This window comes from Patiria miniata, unplaced genomic scaffold (genome assembly GCF_015706575.1).
Source record: "Patiria miniata isolate m_02_andy unplaced genomic scaffold, ASM1570657v1 HiC_scaffold_17, whole genome shotgun sequence".
Classification (NCBI taxonomy): Eukaryota; Metazoa; Echinodermata; class Asteroidea; order Valvatida; family Asterinidae; genus Patiria; species Patiria miniata.
The window spans coordinates 12,104,333-12,122,708 of NW_024037055.1; the positions used below are offsets into that span (position 1 = coordinate 12,104,333).

General features: G+C 41.2%; 1 protein-coding gene across 1 annotated transcript; it reads right to left on the bottom strand.

Annotated features, from left to right (window-relative positions):
- Window positions 1–12,744: 12,744 nt before the first annotated feature.
- LOC119723841 (transcription factor Sox-14-like) lies at window positions 12,745–16,084 on the bottom strand. Its single transcript, XM_038194720.1, has one exon. It carries the CDS (start codon window positions 15,828–15,830, stop codon window positions 15,054–15,056), a length of 777 nt encoding a protein of 258 aa, XP_038050648.1. The 5' UTR covers window positions 15,831–16,084; the 3' UTR covers window positions 12,745–15,053.
- Window positions 16,085–18,376: the final 2,292 nt, after the last annotated feature.

The window sequence follows — 18,376 nt, forward strand, 5'->3', positions numbered from 1 at the left end:
TTGCATTTATCTCAAAAGTAATTAACCGAATAATTATCAATAAGTTAAACACCCCGTGAAATGATTCCGTCTGGCTCGCTGTCATTTAGAAGAAATCAAGAAATTTAGTGTTTTTTTTAAACGATCAGTCAGTTGACTGATTTGGGCAGATAACGAGTGCTATAGTAAGACGAAATTGTGTTTTGTGATCAAAAGGGTGTGCATGTTTTTGTTTTTGTTTTTTACTGTTTTCTCGAAAAGTGTAACTTCCACCGAGCTGAAATTTCAACACGTTAGGTTTTTTTCATATTCTTCTTTTGGATCTTGAGTGATGTTATTGGATACGAACAAAATGCAAGAAAATCAAATGATTCCGTATGTCTTTAAAAATTGCTGATCTAGTACATTTTTGGTTATACGTGCAATGTTATTGTCACCTTTTGATACCGATATTCAACTTTTTATCTTTGTAGCTTTCCAAACTTTGCTCCCGATACCTAGAGACGCATCTGAGCAGATCAGCCCAATCGATCTTAGTTTTGCTTCAGCACAATATCTCAGCACTGTAACCACTGGGAGCGAAGGGTTCCCTATTATATTTACCCTTTCCAATAAAGCAGAGTTATAATCCAGAAAGTCATCCGTACTATTTCATTTATCTGGACTACAGGATGTGCATTTTATTTTCTTACTCAACCCCGCAAAGCTTCATGATGACATTCTCACAAACGAACTTTGAAGGTCTCAAGGATCAGATTTGACATTCCGGGTGCTACATCAAGTGAAGACTGTAACGTTTGATACATTAAAAAACAAATGAGGGTCTCACGTGAGTAGGAAAATAGTAATTTAATTCTACCTCATATGATCTGATGAGATTCTTCACTTGAAAGACTGAGCTCATTGCTGTTTGCAGTGCGTGGTAATATACAGACTTCTAAACACAGTTAGCTACGGACGGATCGGTGTCACTTACCTCATAACCAAGTCGAAAACGCAGCAAGATTGTGCATATCGGTTCTATCCGTCATATATGGGCGATTTGGCGATTCAGCTTAATTTACACCAAGTTTATTATCCTTGAACAAGACCTCCAGATCACGGGCTTTTCACCTACAAGACCGTGAGATTTTAAATATCGATTTTCACTCCTTGTTGTATCCGCTGAAGGACCAAAGGTCTCCGTATCCATCCCGAATTGAGAAGGGAGTCCAGGGATCTTTGAAGTCTGTCTTCAACTAGCACTTTGCTTTGACACGATACGCCAAACAGATTCCACTTAAATCGAGCTGTCAACCTTGTTTCATAGTCGTGCTTCACATTATATATTCCCAGAAATGAGAAAGCAGGTTAGAAGTCGGCTTTAAAAATAAAAGATCATGAATTTGTCTGTTTTTGTGTGCACGCAGGCAGTGAGGCTCCTCCTCGACAGATTCGCTTTTTTCAATGTTGTTGAATAGACACGTCCAGCAACAAAGCTCCAAATAATTACATGATTCCAACGATCTAAGGCGTTTCTTTTCAACTCACTGTCACGTGTGTCTATAGTAACATAACTGACTGCTAGGACTATATATTTATTTAATTAACGGACTTCTAACTGTCGACATTCACCAGCTATCATGTATTCATGTAGGATTGTTTGTGATGACCTCTTCCCAAACAGATCTTGAGATGGACGTCGATCTCACAGAGGGACTACTTCAACAGCAGAGTAAGGTCTCTTTCAGATGCAAGCCATGGACTACCATTCACCAGCTTAAAACCGTTGTCATGGTTTTCCCTCCAAAATTAAGCCGAGCTCAACACACAGTGAATCGGGAACGTGCAGTTAATAATATCAAATGGAAGGGTGTAGGCAAGTGGTAATATGACTGACGAAGGCCCTATAGAAATTCGAAGAAAAGAAAAGAAGTCAATTTGAGTCAGTAGAGAAGGCCTACATTGATCCGCTAACAATGTGCCTTTGAAATGCACCCGTGTGTATTTGGTTGTGTTTACCATGGAGATCATCACCTTGATAATTATGGCGAGTCGGTTCTACCGCAGTGTGTCACTCTTGCCTTATTGCCAAGTGCTATGACATTTTCAAACCCGTGAAAAAGAGACCTTTACAAAATAACTCCATCTTCATCTAGACCATCTTCATGTCGAAAAAAAGAGAAAAGGGCGTTTTATTACATGTTTATATTGCGACTTCCTTGTATCATCCGCGTCAGCATAATTATGCATGTAGGCCTATAGGTGTGAAACTAAAAAGCAAAATGTATAGATGCATGTGGCTGAACATTGGCACTGATATCGGAATGGAGCCATTTATATTCTGCCATACCCGTACGCTCTGCCATACCCGTAGGCTGTATATATACTTGTTTTACAAACACTTTATTAATTGCTATCATTGTAAAGCTCACGAGTCCACATCTGTCCACAGAATTATATCTGTAACAGCATGGCTATTCATGTAGAGCTGTATTTTACCAGAAATAGTAGATGGCGCTGTTTGACTACTCTCAAGAGCCAGTGTGTGAAGGACATTGTAACTGTGCGCATTATCCGTGCACGTGCGCCCTGTAAATTCAACTTCAAGTTCGCACTCGACTCGCAGAAGGAAGCAGCGAAGCAAGAAACACGGGCAAGGGAATACACACATTTGGGTCGATTTCTCAAATTATGTAGGGGCAGCGGCGTAGCTACGGGGGGGGGGGGGGCACGCCCCCCTTAAAAACTTCGCGCCCCCACAGTCGCCTCCCACTGGAAATTTGGCATCCGGAGAAAAGCACAGCCGTATGAGTTACCATGATTAGCTGGAAGATCATGATGTCCCTTCCGCGATTTTGTGCGTATTTTCCACCCAAACCCTTTCTTTTCGCGAGTGGCTGTTTATTTTAAAGTCAATGGAAAGCGAATAGCGGTAGTTATTGTCTAACATTAACCATTTTGAACAGCGCCCCCATGGGAAGATGGTGTCCCCCCCCCCTCCACTATTTGATTTTACGAAGGTCGGGTGTCCGGTGAAAAAAACAACTGTCTATACCTTTCAGCACAGATGACATTTTTGGGCGCCCCCCCCCCCCCCACGCCCCCCTAGGATGAGAACCCTGGCTACGCCGCTGTGCAGTGCTCCATTGCTTTGGTACGGAAACCAGAGGGGTTAAGAGGGTTTGTCAAATATCTCGGCACACAGTGGGTTTTTCTGTGAAGAAAGAATGTAAATGAGTCGTGGGCAAATAAACATAGTTTTGATCAATTGAAGCAAATTCATGGCGCCTGCCCTCGGCTTCCACCTTCACTGAAAACAAATTCATTTTTTTTTTGGGGGGGGGAGATACCTTTAACTTAAATAGCATTTCCCTGTGTCATCAATATATTGATACGTCCAAATATTACTTATACATCTCATTACAATGCAGTATGTACATACAGCTACATACTGCAGCTTCAACCTCTGACCATTCAATACAAAAAAAACTTTTCCTTTATTTGTCCTTGATATACACCGCTTATAATTATGTTTGTGTGTAATGCATCTTGTAGGCCTATGCCGAAAGTGCCTTCCAAAGTAAGCTTCCTTTTCAAAACTCAGTTCCTCTTTTTGGGATCAAAATAATAGTTGAAGTTCTACCTTGACAGATTGTTGCACCATGAATAATATGTAAATTTACGTCACTTTCGATAAATGTCCCCATTCCCAAGTGTTTGGATTTGAGGTCAAAGTTGCCCAATCAGCCCGATTGCTTTTCAAAATTACTTGTATTTGTTTGTTTTACATGAACTGCTATGTTTGTACGCAACAGCCCATTTTCAAACAATGGTACTAGGGGGTGGGGAGGGAGCTGGGGAGGGAGCTGGGGAGGGGCGGGGACGGTGGGGGAGGGAAGGACACCCCCCCCCCCCCCCCACTTGTCTCTGGCGTGGTCTTCATCTCCAGCCCAAGATTCAGTAAAATTCTGCTTCCTTCAGACTCAATGAAAATACAACCTTTTGTGGCAGACTTATGTGTTTCTAAAGCAGAAAATGGATCAATATTGTGTCCCGTTGTTGTATTACAAAAACATGTCAGCCAAATTGACCAATCAACAGCTTAGTCCACATTTGAGATCGAAATCGCGTCACGATTCTAAAGTCGACTCCGATTGGCTGACGCGCTGGGTCGCGGCATGACATTTGCATATTTGCTGAGATATATCAGATGTTGGTTACGGGCTCCGTTATTGGAGAACGGGTGATACTCGGACTACAATGTATATTTGTACCCATTAAAGTCAAAGCACGCCCTCTCTGATAGCGAAACTTTTAGAACGCGTGTTGTGGTACAAGTGGAAAGTTTGTGTGTGTATGGAATAAAATGAAGTGCAGTTCTGTATCAGAACCAGTATTTCAATTTGTTCTCGGGCTCTGTCCGTCCTCAAGAAATTATATTAAGGGGAAAAAAGGGGTAAATACAAACAAAATTCTACTTAATGGTCGGGAAAACAATTAGATTTTTGGTATACTGCAGCTACAATAAGTGTATTTTCTGCACATGAAAGTATTAAAATAAAATCTGTTGCAATAAGTTCAAAGCCAAGCCGTCCTTTTTGCCGTAAATTAACTGGACTTTGACCAATCAAATTGATGATCATCAGTCACCACAAGAACACGGACTAAGGGAACTGACCATCAATCAACGTTAGGGGCGCTGTTGCGTGAACCACGTTTTATGTCCATCCCAATAATTTAAGCTGTATAAATTCACATTGTATAACAGCTGTATTAATTAACATTGGCAAAGGGCCGTTTGTTTTCTTTTCTTTTCTTTCTCTTCTGAGTGGGGTAGTTGGGGTCTGATCCTCTTCCAAACCCACTCCCTTCAACATAATAATTTGTCAAATATTACTTTTGATTGAAAAAGCGAACCAAGTAAGTTTCCCCTTGTGGTTCAGTAGACAAAATGACAGTATATTTGCAAAATAGGTGCTGCAACAATGACGGCTAAATCTTATTAAAAGACATTAAATTAAACAATGCTAAAATGGCATTCGATAACAAATAGCTGTATTAGCCAAAACATACAATTTATGCCTTTCCCAAAAGTTGACGTATTTGGAGATCGTTAATTTGTAAAGCTTCCGCTTTTCATAATCAATGAGCTTCGCTTGCGCTTCGCCCGCTACGCGAGAAAAGCGGCTTCGTCGCCTCGTCTACCTTTTGCAGGCGAACACATTCACTCATACTTATATACCTTTTGCGCTTTATAGTACAGTGATGTCACCAAAATGATCTTTAAGAACCATTCCATCCTCCTTCGTGGTCATAGTCTGTTAAATACAGGCGGCCAATTAAAAGAGTACAGTGTAATTAATTAGAGCGGGATTTCAACCTGCGACCCATATTATTATTACTGAAAGATGTGTAGTTTCTCATAAGTGCCAGGCAGTGTCCTTGCTATGTTTCAGTTTAGAGTTCACAGTTCAGCAGCCTAGGTTGCATGAGCGCCGGCTATTAATGAAGACCGCTGTCGTTCTTTTCCCACATCAACTTTCGTGGACGATATTGTCATCAACTATTTCATTTTCGTCTGGTGTGAGTGCAGATTGTAGAGTTCTCTGCAAAAGTGACACTTTGAACAGAATTGTAACTTCATTAATGACCGCGAGTTTGGGACCCCACAACAGTTTACAAAAAAACCCCAAAAAACAGTGGTGTAGCGACATTGGTGCCCGACGGCACGTATGTTCATAAAGACACCAATTTCCATCTGAAAACATTCTGTTCATTTTGCTAGATTAAGTGAAATACATGCCACCGGATGAAATTAAATGAGTTTATTTTTTATATATATTATATTATTGTGATAAAAGTTTGACATTTTCAGGAAAATGTGGTTTTAGATCGTTGTTTGCTTTCCATTTCCATGCAATCATCGGCAAAAAGGGCCAACTTAAGTTGGGATTTTTTTTATGTTATCCAGTTTCCCCGAACATGCCACTTATCACAGCATTTGAATGAGATATTAAAACATATTATTACAGGATTTACGAGTTATTGAGAACAAGTTTGCGTTCATTAGGTGGGTATTGTTTTTGAAGCTCTGACCGTGCGTTTACATGTGCGAACCGCGCGCTGTCAAAAACGATGTCACCGTGCACGACCGGCCAATGTTGGGCCGTCCACTGGAGCACTGGCCCGGCTTGCGCCATGCGGAAAATCACGCTACGCTATATGGGTCAGCGGGGAAAAAAACGTATAAACGTCGGCGGGTGCGTCCTTCTTTCTTGAACTGTTCTATATGCAATAACTCTGTTAAAAAATGTTATCATAATTTTCATCTATTCTTTATCTTCAGGCAGTGTCTTTAATTTGTCCTGGAAAACTGGAGAAATATTTTTAAAATTGGATTGATTCAAAAATTTCAAGCAGGGTTTGAAGAATTTTTGGGGAAAGATTTGTTTCTACCTTAAAATTTCTTGTTTTTTTTCAGAAAAGTGTTTACATTTGGACAATCTCAGCTAAAAAGCATGATTGTAAAATTAATAATAAATGTTCTCAGAAATGTTCATGAGTTTAGGTCGTCTGTAACTTGTGGAAATTATAGTGGTATTGTTTTCGGCTGATCAACGGGTGCGGAATGGCGCCATCTGTCGTCTGTACGAGTTCAGAAACTTTTGGTCCAGTACGCGTGCGTGCACAAGTGCATTGGCATGAACATACGTGACGGGCTTGGGGGGGGGGGGGGGGGGTCGGGAGTAAATTGTCAACGGAACAAATCAAAAGCTACATACAGAAAAAAATAACTTACAACTTGTCCTCGGCTTAATATTATTCTTGTATGAAAAAGGATGTGCTAATACTAGACCTTTTTTGGGTCATCTCAACCGCCCGGTCGGTTCTGCCCTTTCTGAAAAATCATCAACCGATTGATACGAAATTTTAGTAGATACTGTGATTTGTATACACTGTTTTAGCCCATACGCCACAAGAACCACATTTTGTGCTAATACTCCGATTTTATGAAATTTGTGTCAAACATCCATATAAGACGGTCTACAAACTCATAAAAGCTCAGAATAACAACAGGATATGACAATGATGTAAGAAAATGCATAGGGAGGCGGATTCCACCCCATCTCGAACCGCGCCAAAGATTTTTCACAGTAACAAGGAGTCAAAGGAGAATCATTCAGTCTTTCTCAAACTGGTCAATATCGATGACGAATGACAAAGGAACGAACGTAATTATACAAGGATTGGATCAGTTTCCTCGAAAACCATTACACTCCGTCAAAGTCAACTTATACCTCACGGTGAGAAGTTGATTCTAAAAACCTCAAAAGACGGACAAATCAGGCCACGAAAGGGGAATAAAAGGGACAAGTAGTCAGCCAGGTGGTCCATCTATTGCGGTGGGGGATTTGTCACGGCATTAACACGCAACTAAGCCGGCCTGACACTACCAAGCATAGACCGCCTCAGTCCATGCAGAGAGCTGTATAGGCCTACTCGTGGGCTAGTATCCATGATCTGAGGTTTCTATCCAAACAACTTTCTCTTTCGTGTTATAAAATGTGATTTGGCCAGTTTGGTGCATGTAGGATTTTCCTACATCAAATAGTACTCATTACAGCTAAAATGTATATGTATGTGACCAGATTCTTGTCCAATTGTCTGTATCTCGAAGTTCACAATTAAATAAATTGCCCTTATCGTTGGCTGAAAGCAGAGCATCGGCGGCAAGTTTTCCATGTCTGATGGAGAGTGGTGGCACCATTCATTCGGAGATCATGCAGGATTAGCTATTCAACTGAAGAAAGAATATAATTAATGAAGCACTGTATAACAGTAGCAATGATATAAAACTAAGCCTGTTATTACAGAGTACATCATCTTGCTTCAAGGGCGTAAATCTGGGGGGGGGGGGGGCCCTCCCTCACTTTTTTCACCAGTGGGGATGGGCCATTTGATCATCCCCAAAATGTTTGTGATGAGAAACAAAAAAAAAATGGGGGGGGGGGGTTATTATAATAGTTGTGAAAAACGGAGAACATGTACCGTTTTGATGTACGGTTAAGGGGCGTAATCACATAACATTGCTAAAGATGTACATTTGTATTTTGAACACCTCCCCCTAGAGTCATGTGGTTTCCACTACCCCCCCCCCCCTCTTCCAATTTCCACGGCCGGGCAATTTTTGGATCATCCCCCATACCCATCCCTCCCCCGCCTCTCGCCGACACGGATATACGCCACTATACCTTGCTCAAAAGACGGTTACCCTTCCATGTTTTCGCAACACAAACAGACTGTTGAAAAATACCCTTCGCTTGAATTTTTGTTTGATCCTTCATCCGTACCCACACGAAGTTAAACGGCTGTTCAAGATAAAGCATTTTAATAAATTAAACGCCAAATAAAAGAGTCTTTTGTTGGTGATTGAGAAGGGCTAAGAAAGAATTCAGCTGATGCGTGGCTTTTTTCAAAGAATGTGACAATGTTACACGTGAGTCCTGGTTAAAGCACTATATGGGTCTTTATATAAACCAAATATAAAGGGTGAAACATTGCTTGTCGATTGACTTAACGAATCAGCTTTACAACATAATCATAAGCAGTAAACACACATACAATCAATCGTTAGCCAACGCCGGTTGTTTACAAAGCCAATTTCCGGACACTGAAATCCTCCCGTTACCGGTATCCACATACTTAGTGCCACACACACAAGAAGCGGCTCTAGCGGGCATCAGCTGCCTGTTTATTGCGCCTTAATTGCACGGCGATTGCTGCGCATTATGCTCCACACAATCAACAACGAAATTTCATCTATTCAGCGCAGGATAATTCTATTTCTCATGTCCCGGAGCAGAGTAAAATGTTTGCCTTGTTCATTATGTTTTCAAAACAAGAAGAAAGCCAAGTATATTGTTGGTTCAGCGGTCTATTGTATCAATACTAATACCCTCATTGGCGCATGATTATTCAGGCGAGAATTTGATGCATCTTGGCATTGTCCGGCCCAACTGATTCACCCCAAATGAGGCTTTCATGGAGCCTAAACGCAGCAACTATAACCCAGATTCTTTTTTTTTGTTCCCAGTGTAGAATTCTGTGCTGTTTTGCCACGTAAATCTGACATGGTAAGGTTTTCTATGAACGGCCCCGAATGAATTCTCTTAAGAAAAGTATCAATAGCCTACCAACCGCTTTGCACGAGGTGATGAATGGCCAATAATGGCAAAGATGGGGTTTTACGAAGATAGATCCTTTCACCATTTCTTGCTCTCCTTTTTAATGAAAGCAACACATGGCTTTTTTTTTTTTACAGAATTACTTGTGTCCATTGTCCGCCTCCAAATTGGAAATAATTCGAAGCATTCAAACAGAGTAGTAACCGCTGAGCTGCCGTGAATGGATATCGATGGGGGCTTTTTGAGGAGTTATCCCGGCGCGTTGAGCGACAGAATGGGGGAAGAGTGGCCGGTCATTCATTGCAATTCAGCTTTCCACTAAATGTCCATTCAGGGCTCTCCTGGTGGTGGTAACCAAACAATAGTATGAATAGAGGGTTGACAATGAGCCCATGTACGGATTAGAACCACTGAATTGCAATTAGCATTTTGTAGAGACACACCACGTGACACGTGTAGTGTTTCTTTGAGTCAAGCTGCGTGCTGTCGTTTGTAAGCATTGGCAAACTGCTGGATGCCTGAAGATTTATACTGAATACAGTCTCAAGAAATGTTTGTTCATTGTACATTAACCATATACCATCGTTTTAATTGGATGGAGATGTCATCATAATAAGTTTTGTTCATTCAATTTGTTAAAGTATTTCGTTTAATGAGTAAAACAAATTATACGTCATTTATATTAGTGGTAATGGTAATATCTTACGGCTTTCGGAACTTTTTATTAAAACAGCTAGAAAATAGAGCATTTACAGCAATACCATTTTAAATTAATAATTTTCCACCGTAGAGGCAGTTTCACAATGATGCAAAAAGAGCAACCAAGTTTCCTCCAAGCAATAGAACACGGTACATAGAAACCAAAGTAAGACTTTTCTTGCGAAATTGCAATAATGAGTGGCTGCCGTCCTATCCTTTCCCCGGATACCGATAGCCTTGGAGGGTGTTGGTCGCCAACTCTACATGCGGAATGCCACAGCAGCTTAACAGAAACCTTTTCTTTAGAAACTGTTTTCTCTAAATAAATTGCAGCTGAAAGTAAAATGCACAGATTATACGCATAGGCGTCACCAGATTTTTTTCTAGAGTAGTAGAGGTGGGGCAAAGCACTCGCCAGAAAGCGAAGGGAGAAATCATCGGCCATGGAAATTCGAGAGGGTTGCTGGACATCACTCGACGCTTTGTTAAAAACCGTCCATGTTGTTAAATATGCATTAAATTAACAGTAATACGATAAGAGAATCCCCCCCCCTCGTTACGCCAATGATTATACGTGTATAAGATTACAACATTACGCCTATGCATGAAGTATTCAAAGATACAACCAAGATTGATATTTTTGACAAAAACTATCATATACCGAATCTTTAAAGCCATTCATTTTTTTTAACAGTGAGCACAACCTATCTTGCATTTGTAACTGTGTGCTGCACAAACCCCTGACAAAATATCCCGCCCGGTAAGACACTGTCAATGTACATGTATATACATGTGCATGTATTTGAATGTACATTGTACATGACCATGGAGCAACACTTGGGTTTATTTCACCGTTAAGTTCTTCGAGTCGATGTACCGCAGTCACTGAGTGTGTGACGGCGAGATCGGGCCGGCAGACACACTGCCAGACAGCCAAGTTAAGCATCCATGGAGTAAAGCATTAACATGGCCGTTTACATGTAAATGTACATGGCATCATATCCCTAAACCTTAAGTCTTCGAACCCCTTAAAACTCCATCTTAGACGCTAGATTAAAGTTGAGGTGAAGTGACGTTCCGATGCGTAAGTACAGACAGATGGACAAAACATTTTTCAAGCTAAAACTTTTGATTTTTAGTACGTTTCGGTAGTTGTAAGCAGTATACGTGGTGTATAAGTTCAAATGCATCGTTGTTTGGGATCTCAAATTAAAGCCCATATTCAAGCTCAGACAAAAACTAATTCAGCAACTATTAATAGACAGTAAGCCAAAAACAGGAATTACTCGGTGCTATGTCTAAGGGAAAAACTGATGGGCGCTAAAATCAGCACTCTCATGAAAAACATAGACATTTATTGTACGACAACCCACTGTTGTTCAATGCACCAAGTCATACATTTCGTCTTCAGAATAAGGGGAAAACGCGCCAACCCAATTCAATTTCAATAGAGCCGGCCCTTCAGCTGTCAGCCTTTTCATTGCCCCCATAATAGCCTGACTAATCGCGTCATTGTTTAGTTCTGTACTCTGTGCAAAACCAAGGACCTCACAGAATGGCTATTCACGAATACCGTATCAAGGAAAAGAAACAGTAATCGATTGCGTGCTCTTCTTTAAGTGTTAACATGAGCGTTTAAAAACTGTTAAATGAATGTATCATGATGCCTAGAAGTAAAAGTGTTGCGCTTTATTAAATGAAGCTGTTCTAAGGCGTGCACAGCTAGTGGCATACATCAAGCGTTCTTTCTCTTTTTTTTCCAATCGATGGCGAGCCGGGACGTATTTTGGTAGCGTGTTAGCTTCCGCCCTATTGACAACGCAGCCAGTTCTCTCCACAAATCCGGCAGGGATTTCCATTGTTGGTTCTGCAAACTTCAATAGCTGCCCCATTCATGCCATCACAATGGCCACACCTAACTATTCACGCCGGTCCATTCATAGCGGTTTAGTCTTGTTTACTCCCGCCAAGGCCGGCCCATTCAATGTTGAATACATCCTCCAGGCAATCATTATCATGCATATTGCCAAGTATTAACCCCCTTTTGTCCACACGCCTTAAACCCCTTTCAGTAAAGAACTGCATCTCGCAATCTGCTTTTCATCTATTTATTTATGTCATACGTGCCTTTTCAATTCCTCATGTGTTTTTCTCTTTCATTGTTGTGTTATTTTATGCCTTCGTGGTTATTTTCCCTTTATATGACCATAGTTCACGGGTTTGCAGGCGCTTACAGCACCCCAGCATTGATGACTTGACAATTCACGTTTCTTCACTATTGCTGGCCCCTTTTTTTGTTGTCAGAGAATAGTTATTGACTACAAAGAGCAGAATAGACCAGGAAAACAAGTTTTTAAGCTTTTCTTTTCTCTGTAGCCAACACCACGGTATGCAGCGATGCCCAAAGTGTTTTCGTTGGGAAATAGCGACCCTTACCCCGTGAGAAATATTCCTTTCGCTTTTCTCAACTTATTCAGCTTAGGTTTGAGTGTATCAACAGCCCCGCACATGTTATAAAAACCTCAAACTGTACGATGCCTTACGTTACAATCCAAGCAGACTCTTTCTCGAAAGCCAAAAACTAGCAAAACAATATTTCCCTCCTGACCCCAACACTATGTTTAAGACCAAGTCTTGCTATGCCATGCTATTTGTGATCAATAATAAAAAGTTATTCATCGTTTTTTTGGAAAATGAAAAATTGTCAGGAAAGAAAAGCACAATTTGGTGTAGAAGACGAGGAGATCCATTTTTGTCCATATCAAATAAAGCCTGTTCAGGTGTGAATTATCACTGTATAACATTGCACAGACAGTGTTTTGATGGTGCAATGCATGTTTAGGTGGATATCAAGATTTTTTTTTGTTATACACAAAATAATGGGCATCAAGTACGAGTGTCCAAATACATTTGTATTGTCAATCAAGCGATAAAGAAGCTTCGTTCCATGTAGTAACATAAGGCATAGGAGCCAGGAACAGAAAGTATATGAACAAAAATCACACATTTCATTTCACCCAACGAAATTTTTCCGAAAGTAACATGTGATACATTTTATACAAATGACCTCATTCGGTACGGAAATGAACCACCGTCCTCTACCCATTTTCAAGTGATGACTGAAATTTTAAGCAACTACAAATTTGAATCTTGAAACAGCAACTGAATTTTATCTTCTCTTTTTCTCTGGATACGTTAGCTACATGAAACTGCAGCTTCACAACAAACCTCATCAAACAATAACAAAAGAATCATTAAATACAAACAACAACATCATACCACACATTTTTTCTCAATGATTTTCCCAATTCCTTTTCATTATCTTTCTAAAAACAAATGCAGCTTTGACCCCTGTGAAGAGTCATGTTATGTTACCAACACGAAGACAGCTCTACAAAAAATTATGATGAAAGAGGTTTAATTTATTAAAAAAAAAAAAAACCCTGATAATTTCAGAAAGCAATATCTCTAGAGTTCAATCCGAATTTTATTATCAGTGTAGTACTGAGTGTACAATGTTTATTAATATTGATAACAATTACTTTTAATGTTAGTGCTGATTTTTGTCACCTCGGTTGATAACCAAGGTTTGTCACATCAAAACAAAATCTAACTAAAGCAATTAGGAATCAATTCATCCGAATTGATTTCTGACAACCAGGTATGGCAGCAAGTGAATAGGTTTCAAATCTATGGAAAGATACAAGTATAAGATTGTGAAGATAAAACACTTCTATGTTCTATATCTTAGCAAAACACAACTTAGCTATATAGCAGTGAAGTTTGGATTAAAATGGCAACAGCTGAAAGAGGTTTTCAAAAGGGACGTTTTGCTTCAAATAATTTGAAGGTGTCATAATCTTAACCAATTAACCACATCAGACCTAAATTATAGATGGTCTTTTGTTACAAAATAAGTTGAACAATATGACTGCATATACATGTACTTGCTTATGATGTTCACTTAAGTTTTCTCAATGCATGCATGTCATAACAACCATTTAACAATGAATAAACCAGGAACACAATTGTTCATAACTTTAAATAAAAACAGTCAACAATCTAAAAATATGATTGATAATAGAAAACAACATTCTGACTGCATTAAATCACTTTATATTACAAAAAGTACAGATCAAAGACAGTACATACTTGCACGTTGGTGGCTTCGACTAGGCCATTATTTCTACTATGTACTCAGGCAAAGTCTCAGTAGAATAGCATTGTGATTTGGTTTTTGAAATGCGTGCATCTTTTACTTGCTAAGAGTACTCTGCTTTTCAATCAGTGGAGGCTAATAAAGTTTAATCTCGCTTTTTAGATTTTCTTAATTTGTTAAATTATGGCCACATATAGAAAGTCATTATTTCTTCAATATGGCTGTCTGAAATTTGTTGTCAGGAATAAAAAAAAAATCTCGAACAGAAATAAATTTTCCCATCACTCATATACTGGGTTTCTATTGTCTATACAATATGTCTAATAATGTACCAATCTTCTAAATAGATCTTTTTTTGATGTTGACTGGTTTTGAAATTGTACAATGTCAACATTTTCTTGAACTCTGATGTATGCAATATATTTCAGTGTTGAAATTTCAGAGTTGATTTTTAATGAAAATCTGCAGAAATCAGATAACATTAAATCAGAAATGCAGAACACAACAAAATCTGATAACATTAAATCAGAAATATACTGCATACAAGTTCCCCCGATTGCTAAGGCTTTACATAATGTACAGAATCATTGCTTCTTATAGGCAATATCGTCAAGACTAGTACTTAAAACAGTTTAGTATTTTTCCACTTTGTGGTAAGTTATTAACAAAAAATTGACTTAACACAAAAAGATATGGTAGTTGCAACAGTTTCAAAAAGCCATCATGAGCTCTTTGGTTAAAATGTGTGTTAAATACATCTTCTGAAGAGTCGCAAACATAATACTACAAGACCACATTGTACAATTGGGAGACTAAAGTTGATGGATCATTATTTACAAACATCTTTAAGTCTCCACTTTGTCAAACTTTGTTCACAGAATGCAAGAAATAAGTTCAAGATAATAACTTTTTGACAGGTTTTAATTTAAGATATTTTAGTTCAGTGTTTCATCACTAGCACATGATGCCAGTTCGTCGATTATTACTACTGTCCACGTTCAGTAATCGTCGAAAAGTTATTAGCTGTACAGGTTGAACTGAACCGCGACCTATATTGCAGCAGTGTGTCTGGTGGGTACGGGCACGGTGGGTCGGATTGCAGGGTGAGCGGGACCATAAGGTTCCATATCCGGTTTGACGAGAATGTAAGCGACTGGACGCTGAATATCGGGACTACCGGGCCATCCGTACGGCATCATGTACTGCGATTGACTGTGTACACCGTGAGCGTGTGGCGGGATTGGGCTAGAAGCACCTGGAGGGAGCTTCCCGAACGCACTGCCCGGTAGAGAAGGTGGGTACATGTACGGCGATAGATGTGACGGGTACAATGCACCGGCCGCAGCGGCCATCTCAGCCGCCCGTAAAGACGGGGACGAATCCAGCTTGACGCCGTTATGGTGGTCGAGGATCTGATAGGGATGGGTTGACAGACTGGACGGTAGGTATGACCGCATCTTCTCCGCCGTGATGTGATCGTTAACGGATGTAGTAACAGGTCCGTAGGAACTTGTTGTCGGTACACACGGGATTGGGAAAGCATACCGGTCTTTCTTCATCATATTTTTCGGCTTTCGTCTGGGCCGGTACTTGTAATCGGGGTGCTCCTTCATGTGCAAGGCTCTCAGACGCTTGGCCTCGTCAATAAACGGTCGTTTCTCCTCCTCTGAAAGTAACTTCCAGTCTCCGCCAAGTCGCTTGCTGATTTCGGAGTTGTGCATCTTGGGGTTGTCCTGGGCCATCTTACGGCGCTGGCCCCGAGACCACACCATGAAGGCGTTCATAGGCCGCTTGACATGTTCGTTGGCTTTAGTTAAACCATCCATTGCAGAATCAGCTAGCTAGCTTGTCGATTGAAGGATGGAACTTGAATGTGATCAGCTTTGTTACCCTCTTAAATAAATCAAGTTACTTTCAAAGGCGATGAGACCACACTGAATCGGTGCTTGCTTCCACCACGTTCCGTTTCTACGAACGTCCTCACTAATGCTGCGGTGAAGTCCGTCATGCAACCACTGGACATGCTGTATGGAACTACATTACCATATCAGCGACATATACACAACACACTTCTCATTGACGTGACTGAGCGGTAAAGTTCAAAAGAATCAAGTGCTTTTACGTGCGCACGGCTAACAAGATTGGTAGTTACGAGCAGAAACGTATGAATTAATGACGTGTATTGACCAACCACCTTTCTCCGTTACATGGAACCGTCCTTACTGTATATTCCTAGCCTTCTGATTGGATTATGCATGGTAAACGCAATAAAATCTTGCATAAATGTATACTAATTTGTAACTCCGCCCACCTGTTGAAATACTTGGTTTCTATTGGTCAATGTTGTGGATGTGTCTCGACGAAAGCTAAGATGGCGGAAGACTATGCATGCGGTGTTTACTGAGCTGGATCGATTGACATTCATTTTCTAAAGGTTCGTATCTAAGTTATATTTTCTTTTGGATTATATCAGTTATTTTTAATGTCGTAGTAATATCAGTGATACTCACTGTAATGAATTTTCAACATGGACGGTGTCTTGTACGAGCACCGGGCAAATGGGCAAACTAAGTTACATTTGTATGGGCAATTTCCTTCACCAGTAACGATATGTTTTCACCCAGCAGTGCCCGGGTGCGAATGCCCAGTGCCAGTGCAGTGTTGCCCAGTGTGCCTCGTTTTTAGTCGAACATACGGTAATTGTATAGTTTAGGAGGGGGTCAGACAACTCGACCGTTGAGAACTCGACTCGGGACAGCTCGACTGTTGAGACAATTCGACTTGGGACAACTCGACCGTTGAAACAACTCGACCGTATGTGCGTTATAAATGGAAATACAAGTCGCCCATTGAGACAAGTCTAGGCGGTGTCAGGTCAACTCGCCCCTTACCGACTCGCCCCTTACCGACTCGCCCCCTGACCGACTCGCCCCCTGACCGACTCGCCCCCTGACCGACTCGCCCCTTACAAGCTCGCCCCCTGGCTGACTCGCCCCCTAGCCGACTCGCCCCCTTGCCAACTCGCCTCCTAGCCGACTCGCCCCCTGACTGACTCGCCCCCTGACCGACTCGCCCCCTGGAAAATGATGCACCGTACGGGGACATCGTAAAAAAAAATAAAGACAGTGGAGGGGAACACAGAGGGTCCAGCAAATCAGCTTCGTTATCTGAGTTTTGGGATTGAACTATTACAATTGCCCAATTCAAAATTTGGTTCTGAAAGTTCCATTTCTGAGCCTCTTTTATAACTTTTTCAAAACCGTTCGGTATGTTTGATAAGAACACCACTAAACACTAAACCAAAAAAATGAAAAACATTTTTTTGATTTTTCAAATATACAGCATTTATTCTAAAAAAATATTTTTTAATGAAACTGTGGACCCAGAGTCGAGATTTACAATTATTACATTATGTCACTGACAAACGGTGAACGCGGGTATACCTGCCGCGCGCCGGCACCCAACGTACCGGTACCTGTCGCGCGCCGGCACCCACCGGTACCTGCCATGCCCGCCGGCAGTCACCGTGAACGCTACTACGCGCACATGCCCAACGGGCCCTATGCCACGGGCACTCCGCGAAAAATCACGCTGCGCTATATCGGTAAAGTTGTGCTAAGGTGTTTCCAACCCAAATTCTTTATAAAGCAAGAATCAATAGTTTTTTGCATTGGTATCGGAAATCCTTCAAACTTGCGTTTGAGTAATTTGGCTCCATTAAGTTTCACGTTGCGACCGGGCAATGTGCCCCACTGTCTTTATTATTTTTTTTCCCGATGTCCCCGTACGGTGCATAATTTTCAAGTGGGCGAGTCGGTCAGGGGGCGAGTCAGTCAGGGGGCGAGTCGGCTAGGAGGCGAGTTGGCAAGGGGGCGAGTCGGCTAGGGGGGCGAGTCAGCCAGGGGGCGAGCTTGTAAGGGGCGAGTCGGTCAGGGGGCGAGTCGGTAAGGGGCGAGTCGGTAAGAGGCGAGTCGGCCAGGGGGCGAGTTGACCTGCAATCGTCTAGGCCTACTCGCAATTTTTCGGGGAATATTCATAGTACTATAGTAGGCCCTACCGGGGATTTTTCGTCGTGTTCTGGTTTGATCATTGGGTTGGGATTGGTTTAGTCCGAGTAACTTGGACCCAACTTATTGCCTTTTTAACATTCGGACATGGTCTGGCGATAGTGGAGTCCAAGCTAGTAATAGTGCGAGCTGGACAAACCCAACATTGCCCAAAAAAACCATCAGATTTCACCCTCAAAACGGCCTCCAATTTACTAGATACGCCACCTGAGGTACAAGTAGACATCGATAATTAAGATGGTTGTACTGAAGTTTACTTACGATCTGGATGGAAAGTGAAATTTCCCGTTCAATTCCGTGAGCTC

Coding starts and splice junctions, on each gene's coding strand:
- LOC119723841 (XM_038194720.1), bottom strand. CDS start 15,830: ATGGATGGTTTAACTAAAGCCAACGAACATGTCAAGCGGCCTATGAAC.